The 9,059-nt window shown below is 32.1% G+C and overlaps 2 protein-coding genes across 2 annotated transcripts; one reads left to right on the top strand and one right to left on the bottom strand.

Moving 5' to 3' along the window:
* Positions 1 to 2,294: 2,294 nt before the first annotated feature.
* On the bottom strand, positions 2,295 to 4,664 carry LOTGIDRAFT_149761 (hypothetical protein). Its single transcript, XM_009050417.1, has 7 exons — positions 4,597 to 4,664; positions 4,159 to 4,297; positions 3,848 to 3,929; positions 3,562 to 3,701; positions 3,133 to 3,197; positions 2,834 to 2,975; positions 2,295 to 2,454 (listed from the first exon to the last, which is right to left on the bottom strand). The coding sequence occupies exons 2-7, from the start codon at positions 4,220 to 4,222 to the stop codon at positions 2,348 to 2,350; spliced, it is 600 nt and encodes a 199-aa protein (XP_009048665.1). The 5' UTR covers positions 4,223 to 4,297; positions 4,597 to 4,664; the 3' UTR covers positions 2,295 to 2,347.
* A 298-nt stretch (positions 4,665 to 4,962) lies between these two features.
* Positions 4,963 to 7,974, top strand: LOTGIDRAFT_112523 (hypothetical protein; the record flags this gene model as incomplete). Its single annotated transcript, XM_009050416.1, has 5 exons — positions 4,963 to 5,069; positions 5,464 to 5,625; positions 6,906 to 7,047; positions 7,428 to 7,518; positions 7,727 to 7,974. 5 exons carry the CDS (start codon positions 4,963 to 4,965, stop codon positions 7,972 to 7,974), a joined length of 750 nt encoding a protein of 249 aa, XP_009048664.1.
* Positions 7,975 to 9,059: the final 1,085 nt, after the last annotated feature.

The raw sequence follows: 9,059 nt of genomic DNA, 5'->3' as shown, positions 1-9,059 counted from the left end.
TTTTAGCCAATCAAATTTATTCTATCCCTCCGGAAATGTTTTTGAAATTATTTTAAGCACCCTGCCTTTGCTTTGACTACCTCACGTTTTAATTCCCAACTTTTAATCTGAATATTTGTAATGCATAGCCTACAAGAATTATTTTTAAGTAATGGCCATCGTCTGTTCATTGGGTCTGATGATATTTCATGTACATCTCTGATACAGAATTCTATTTACTGATATTGGGGCATGGTTTGAACTATAGTGAGTTCACGCAGAATAATCTAGCACCTGTTTCACCCAAACTTCATTTTAGATAAATAAATCATAGCTATGTGGACTCTCTGAAAGGAGACAGGTTTACCATGTCACAGTTTAGCATCCTGTTTTCTCATCTGGATCAACATTTTGATGTCTTACATGAAATAATTGTAAGATTTGTATGTGATGTTTAGAACCTTGGTTCACAGTGAGTGAAATGTTGAAAATGCGATGCAAGCATACGCTATGGACAGAATATTCTTTCCTGATATCTGAAATTATTTTGAAGTTACTGTGAAATATGGCCAAAATTTTATATGTTAGTTAATTTATATTTTATTATTTATAATATTTTAAATCTGAAGGGATTGTAAAGAAGTTTTCTTAATTTTTTGTGTGTAGTTGGAAGACTGATATAGTGTCCCCAATACACCTTAAAAAAGTAACCTGTTTACAATCTGTTTAGTATTTCTAATCCCTATTTTAACAGATTATATATTTTTTCTTATATTCAGATATTGTTATGTTAAAAGTTATAATTTTATATTTAGTAAGAATTAGAAATATTTTAAATCTTTTAACACATTCCTGTTTTTAATTTTTACATTGTATTATTTTGTATATTTAGCATTATATCAAACCAAAAAACTGTTAAAATTAACAAAACTTCTCAATGAAATTAAGTGTATTGCTTTTGAACCAAGCTCATAACTAGAGGGGGCCAGGGGGGGGGCGGTGGGGGGCTTTTGGCCCCCCTGAAAAATTGAGATGTCTTAATGACTTGTTGAGTCACTATAGTTGAGCCCCCCTTCAAAAAATGTTACCCTTCCTGAGACCCTGGGCTCTAGTTATGGGCCTGTTTCGAACAAGTTTGATTAATTCAAAATATGTTTATCTCGAATTCAAAATCATTCCCATGGTGGACACATTCCTTTTATCATACAGGATATGACAAGATTTTACATCATTCCACTTTTATACTGGATCATTCCAAAGTTTAATAATTCTACTAGAAAGTAATTTATTTTGTTTAATTGCTTTATCTATTTATTACCAGTCAATCAAAAAAAGATCAATGGAAAGAAGATAATTAATTTGTTAATGAAAGAATGATTAAATCAATATGTTTATGTTTATCACAGCTTATAAGTCTATGTTTGTTCAATTGACGGACACCTAAATCTAGAACTCTTGATATTATGTGTTTAACTTGATCAAATAAAAAATGCTGGTAAATTACCCAAAAGAACTGAACACAAAATATCTAGATAAGAGCTCCTTTCTTACAATAAGAATTTGTTGTTGAGAAGACCATACTTTCAACTGAATTCATAGTAAGATGTTTTGTGTAATGGAGCCCTGTATTTTAATAAAATTGATTGACAATCAAGCCAGCCAACAGCACAATATGCAATGTTATAATTTATAGCTTTATCTATTAAAAGTGCTGATTTTATTAAATTTTGTATGAATTATACTTAATATTTATAATCTTGAATAAATTTATAAAAAGCTGGATTTGTATTTATCACTGTTTAAGTTCTAGGTCTAATTATGGGCTGTGGCATAGTCGCTTAGAGTGTTGAATGTCATTTGCTTGGTTATGTTGAACATGGTGGTTATTGGTTCTAATCTTGGTCGTGTGAAAATATGGGGACCTTGAATAAGTCATCATTTCTCATTATTCCAAATATTGTGACTTAAACTCCATCCAGAAGTGTTTTGTGCTGACTATACTTCAGAGGTGAAAAATTCCAACTTATGGTTGGTTTATTAATTTATTGTAAAACAAGTAACAATAACAATTATTTACATTTTTTTAACAATCTACATTTTCAACAACTTGTGATTTACAATTGTAAAATAATCTACAAATATATTTTTCAAACAATTTTTGTTGTTGAAGATTTTTACATATCTTAAGATTTAACATATATATTTACAATTGTCAAATAACGAAATAAGAAATCAGACGTCTCTTTAATCAAAATATTGTCCATATTATCAACTTGTCAACATTTAAAATTCTCTCAAACTTTACCTCCAATAATGTCCATATTACCCCCAGATTGATAACCCCTGCTGTAGAGTTGTAAACAAGTTGTCATGAATTTTTCATAAAAACTTCACACCCATTTTGACCAGGTACAAAATCTATCAACTTTCCTTTCACCTTGGGTAAATCATCAATATGTCTTATATTACTGTATTCTATAAGATATAAAACAAAATATGAAAGAAAAACTTCATAAAATGGACGACAGAAAACAGGCATGTCACTATATCAAAACTATCTTTGAAAATGAAATGAACGGAGTTTTGAGTCCTACTTTTCTGAAAATTGTCTTTGGAAACCTCCACGGCAAGGTAAAATGAAAAATAGTCACCACTAAAAGCCAGGCTGAAAAGTTCTGACGAAACAGACAACAGCCATTACTTAGACATGAAAAATTCCACATAAGCCAATAGGATGGTAAGGGATTCAGCAATCTCTTCAGAGAGTCCACATAGTTAATAAGTTTCATTCATCATCCTTAGATCTATAAATAGAAACCTATGAAAAGTGATGTCTCTAGTAATTGATAAATACCTGTTTGTTTATGTAGTGAAGGTACTGTAGACCTCGTTCTTGTTGAAACAGGTGTCTGTGTTTTATTTGTTGTCTGATAGTGTTTAGAAGGTGAAGAGTTAGTTCCACTTGCTTTCTCTGTATTTTTCTTTGCCATATTTGACTGTAATATTAAAAGGATCGGTCAAATTATAAGACAAATTGGGAGTTAATTTTGTGAAAATACGCACACCCTTCAAAAACACTTGATACCACTAAGAAATTTGATTTGACAAGTTGCGATATAGCCCTACCAAACATTTAATAGAATCAAAACAAACCTTGTTGTTGATTTCTTTCTTATCTTTCTTATCTTTCCAATCAAATTTCATCTGTTTCTTCATAACTAAAATATATTACAAAATAAATAGAAAATCAAGAGTCTTTGTATTGTACATTACTTTCTCAGATGGCTAAAGAAATTATAATGGAAGGTTTTCTTCTATTTACAAAACTACATCTAGCTGTGTTCATCTGAGATCCATTCAAAACATTTACTCCAAATACATTTTCCAAATTTCCCTCATTGCACCCAGCATAGCGTTGCCTGTTTCATTAACAAAAATGGTGCAGAAAAGTCAGATGTAAAACTCCATTCATTTCATTTCCAAATACATTTTGATTTTAATATTGACAACTTACTATTTTACACATACAAAGTTTCATTGCCTAAATGGACTAGTTATTTAAAGAATGTCCAAGTCACTTACAATGTTGAAGAGGTAAAGGTGGAAGAAAATATCTGCCCAGTACGATATTTCTAGTATCTCCGTTCTGTAGACAATCTACTATATACTGACTGTGAAATATGGCCAGATGTTCATTTAGATACGCGTTACTTTTATACAATCTGGAATAGATGAATCAACATAGTAGTTAGTCATTTTAGGTTTAACATTGCGGTTAAGTATAATGTTTCGAAAGCACAGGCACTGGCATGTAGTTGTAACTAGTGAGAGAGTATATTTTGTGAAGTTAATTTGAATAAAAACTTACGATTTTGTATCACGGGCTTCGCTTTCGTTACTAAAAATAAACTGAGCTTCATCAAGATCTTTCACTTCACCTTTCTCAGATTCTAAAATAAAGAAAAAAGTCTAAACTGTTCAAATGGGTATAATTTGACTCTGATTTAAAAATCAGAACTGAAGAATTCATTTAATAAAAAAATATATATAAGCTTATCATCTATATTATATGAACCAATCTAATTCATTTCAAACTTAAACTTCATAATTTCCATTATATAAGCTTAAAGCTTGGGCCATTAACATATAAAGCTTACAATGAGTGATAGATTTACTTACTCCAATCTGTAACAGTGTTGTCATCAACGCTAGAAGAAAACCATGCTGTTACACCATCAAACATTTTAATCTCATATAAATTAGCATTATTCAAATGTTTTTCTCAAATGTTGTTTCCAGTTTGGTTTGAGTTTTGTTTCTACAGTTATGAAAAATTAAAAATAAGATAGTTATACCATTATTCTAGTCATTAATTATGTTCAAGACAGTAGATGGTGACCTGAACTGAAAGAAATAGCAAGGGGGGCTTAAAATCTTGACAAGACGAGTTATCCTAATCTATGTTATTGAATCTTTGTTATTGTAAGAGTTATTTTTTTATCTTTCAAATGCGGATAATTAGACATCCCTATAAGAATTAAAATTTATCATCAGAACACTTCTTATGTGGACGGGATAATCGTTGCTGCAATATCCATAATCTCAATCCGGACTTACGAGAGTAAATGAGGAGTTTATGAGAAAATAGTTAAATTTTTATAAAATAAATTGAAAAATCCGCCATTACAGTTCCAGACGGCGCTGCAGATTAAGGACGGAAGCCGCATCAATCATAAAACGAACACAATCATATTGCTCCGAAATTTCATTTTTCAATACTTTTTGTTCAAAAAGAGAAAAATTGTAGTGACATCATAATCTTTTAGATTTCAGTTTCGTTTTTCAAAACTCTATACACTTATATTAAAGAAGAATTCAACCATTGGAGTAATTGAGTCGAACATTGCCAAAACGCCAGAAACGCCATCTTCGTAAACAAAAAGACTTCCGGTTTTTCTTGCAAGAAAAGCCAAATCGGTGAAAATGGATCAAAAACGCCGAGATAATGGACTTCCCGATGGTTGGCGACGTGAAGAAGTTGTGCGGAAGTCGGGTCTCTCTGCAGGCAAAACAGATGTATATTATTACAGGTAAAACACTATTTTGGGATGTTTTTGTCGGATAACTGTCCAGAAATGCTGAGTTACCGCCCTTGCCTTGTCTGTCTTCAAATGTAGTGTAAGAGTGTTTTAGCACTGATGTAATCCAATAGGCTATTAGAAATGATACCTTTAAATTATCTTAATAATTGTTCATTAATACATTTTGTTTCCAGTTCCATTCTGCGAAAAAGAACTTGCCTCACTCTATTTTCATGAATAGAGTTGAAAGTTTTAGTCGAAAGAAAAAGCTCTGCTCCTTTGGTGCGTCACTGTCACTGTCAGGGCCCTCTGGGTAGTGAAGGACTTTCCAAACTGCATTGAAATCAGGTTCATTCCTGTAAATGATTCATATGTAAATGTATTTGTTGTTTCTTTGTTACAGCCCTGATGGTAAAAAAATCCGCAGTAAGCCACAACTAGCCAGAGCTCTGGGTGATGCCATGGAACTCAGTGCATTTGATTTCAGAACAGGGCGTGTCAATTTTAATGCCTGTCGTAAAAGTAAGGGACACAAAGGATCATCTTTTGACTTTGCCAGAGGTTGGTTGAGAAGGAAAAGTTTTTTTTTTTGTTAAGTTGGGTAGTTTTTGATAAACACTGAAAACAGAAACTTTGAGGTCAAAATTGATAAATGAAAAAATATATTTTTTGATTTGTGAGCTATAACTCATATTTTGCAACATCCATTTAAACTTGTGACTCATAAGATTTTTTGTAGCCATGCTTGCTTGAATTTGGTGTTTGAAAAAGTTGATCAAATCACGAAATGTCTGTTTATGATTTCAGAAAATAAGTAGATAAGTTTAATTCTTTAAAGAGGGCCTCAAAAAGTGTTCGTTTTTGGTGTTTATGCCTCAATATTTTTCTTTTTTTTTTTAAAACATTAGTAAGAAGTCACACAATCCCATTCCTCTGGCAAAATGAAAGTTGTGTTATCTGTTTTCATTAGTGCTAGAATTCTATTATATTCTAGTGTCATTATTCTTTTAGATTTCAGTTTTTAGTTTCTTGTAGCTCATTATTAGAATCTTTTTGGTTTAAAATCTTTTTATTGTGTGGTATTCTGTGACTTTCATTTCATTTCCATTTATATTAATACTTCCTCTCAGGGCTGTTGATTTATTTATCATAGATCTAACCAGTCATGTCTGACAACATCTTTTGAGTGTTTGTTTGTTTTTACCAGTCATCTCTGACTGGATCATCAGAATTTCTGACAAAAGAGTTAAAACATCAGCCCTGTTTTTCTTTAACAACAACGCTACTAATAATCTATCAATGCTTTCTTGGCAATAGTGAGTTACGGCATTTACCTCATTGTTTACTGCTTATCAGTTGGTTATTTAGGCACAGAAAATTGAGCCGAAGAAAGGCCAAAAAGAAAACAGGAAAATGTTTATATTCTACTTAGAATTAGGCTCAGGGAATTGGGAGGTTTAGCCCTTGAATATCTACTTGTTGTTGTAAGCTTTAGTCAAAAGGATGGAGTACTGGTAAACTGGTATGATTGCGTCTCTATTTCAAATTGAAACTTGGTATGATTTTAGTACTATTGGTGCTTGAAATATTATTTATACAGCCATAGTCAGCTAAATACCAGTGGCTCGACTAGAAAAGTGGGGGCCTGTGGACTAAAGTGGGGCCCCTCACACAGCAATGTGTTCTTTACATTATGCTCTCCTCTGCATTTTTTCTTGAGGTGTGGGTGGGCCCCTAGGAAGTTGGTGCTATTGGACTTGATTTAACCAGTTGTTTATATGCAAGATTAATTGATATTTCATCACTAATACCATATTAAACTACTATTACTATTTTAGGGCTGAGGCATGATACCAGCCTAGTACTACCTATACGACAAACAGCTTCAATATTTAAACAACCAGTAACATTAATACGAAACAGGCCAGAGAGTAAAACACGATCAGATATAAAACAGGGTGGAGATCAGCCTGCTCAACCTAGACAGGTAGGCACTTCACTTGTTTTGTTAGATGTTCTCATTTCTTAAATTTATTTTTGTAAATTATAGTGCAGATTTCTGATTTTCTATTCTACCCCAAAAAGTATAGTATGCTCTGCTCTGGTTTTCAACCTTCCCCAGATGTACAAAAATAACATTGCTCAACTATACCTTTATGAATTTAAAGGGATTATAAAGAAGTTTTCTAAAATTTTAATGTGTATAGAGGACACTAATAGCATAGATTTGCCTCATTTCAATTTTCAATCAGACATCTGTGGATCCTGCAATTCCATTTAAACTATGCTGATGACGTCACTAATTGCAAAGGTCCTTATATATCAATAATTATATTGTAATTTGTAATGATGGATTTTTTGTTGTAGTTATTTTGGGAGAAGAGACTACAAGGTTTAAAGCCCTGTGATAATTCAGATGAAGTCATACAGTCCATGGATCTACCTAGAAACATGCAGGGTTGGTATTCTCTCTTTCTTTCATCAACTCTAAAATAGTATGATTTGATGACTTCTGTTTTTGGCCAAGTTTACAATCATAGGTGTATACTTACATAATTGGCAACTTAAAATCTTATAAATCCGAGCAGAAATGAATGAAAATAAATAAATGAAATCAATAAATGATTTAACCAATTCTAATCAAAATATTTGTGTTTTTTTTGTAGGTGTTGGACCTAATCTAAGTACAGAGAATATCTTGCAGAGTATATCAGCTGCTCTGCATATTGGAACTCTGCCTGTAACTGGTCAACTGGCTAGTAAGGGGTCAATATTAAAGAACCCGGGGGTTAATATCGACTCAAACCAGCCCCTGATTCAACAGATGTTGGTTAGTGACGAAGATATTAGAAGACAGGAGATGAACGTTAAGATTGCTCGCAGGAATCTACAAGACGCCATGATCAAAGCCTAAACATGCTAAAATGCTCAGTCAAATGGCAAGACATTGACAAGTTTTAGTTTTGCTCAAAAGGCTTCTTTGGAATTCTCACAGGAATCGCCATGATCAAAGCCTGAGCACATTTATTTTATGAAAGTTTGAAATTTGCTTAAAGAAATGAGAGATAGTGCTGTCAGGACTGCCATAAGCAACAAAACTTTATATTTTGAAAACTAGCACACGCTGGACTTGAAGTTACTAGTTAGAAATCTCTTTAGAATTACATGCCATCAAATAATGTGGAATACCAGGATTTTAACAATTTGATATTGAAATGATCAAAGCTTTCGCTTTCATTTTCATTCAGTTGTACTTTTGTGGCTCTGCTAGTCTTTCAATACCTTTCACGAGCAACAAAAATGTGAACTTCAAATTGTGAGCACTCTAATAGAAGTTCAACATTTTTCTTGCAAATCATAGTTATCATTTCCTAATCATGATTTTAATTTCAATGCATGTTAGTTAGTGACTTGAAAATCATAATGTTCCTATTGTTCCCTTGTATCATAATATAGTTTCTTGTTTTAATCGGACTGGAATATTGTACTCAGTTGGTTCCGAATGATATATATAAACAGTTCAATTTATTTAAGTAAATTAAAATAATAATCAACATTCAACAGTTTAGTCTGTATAGTTTCTCTTACTATTTTAACTGCCTAAATATATAGGTGATTGCTTATGTGTAGTTTCATTGATCAAGTGCACAAATGTTTTTGCTCTACTGTACCTAGTTTTTCTTTCATTCTGAAGTTAAATAAGGTTCATTCTGAAGTTAAATAAGGTTCATTCTGAAGTTAAATACGGTTCATTCTGAAGTTAAATACGGTTCATTCTGAAGTTAAATTAGTTCATTCTGAAGTTAAATACGGTTCATTCTGAAGTTAAATAAGGTTCATTCTGAAGTTAAATACGGTTCATTCTGAAGTTAAATACGGTTCATTCTGAAGTTAAATACGGTTCATTCTGAAGTTAAATTAGGTTCATTCTGAAGTTAAATTAGGTTCATTCTGAAGTTAAATACGGTTCATTCTGAAGTTAATAAGGTTCATTCTGAA

This window comes from Lottia gigantea (assembly GCF_000327385.1).
Source record: "Lottia gigantea unplaced genomic scaffold LOTGIsca_15, whole genome shotgun sequence".
Lineage (NCBI taxonomy): Eukaryota > Metazoa > Mollusca > Gastropoda > Lottiidae > Lottia > Lottia gigantea.
This window is presented reverse-complemented; position numbering and strand designations above follow the sequence as displayed.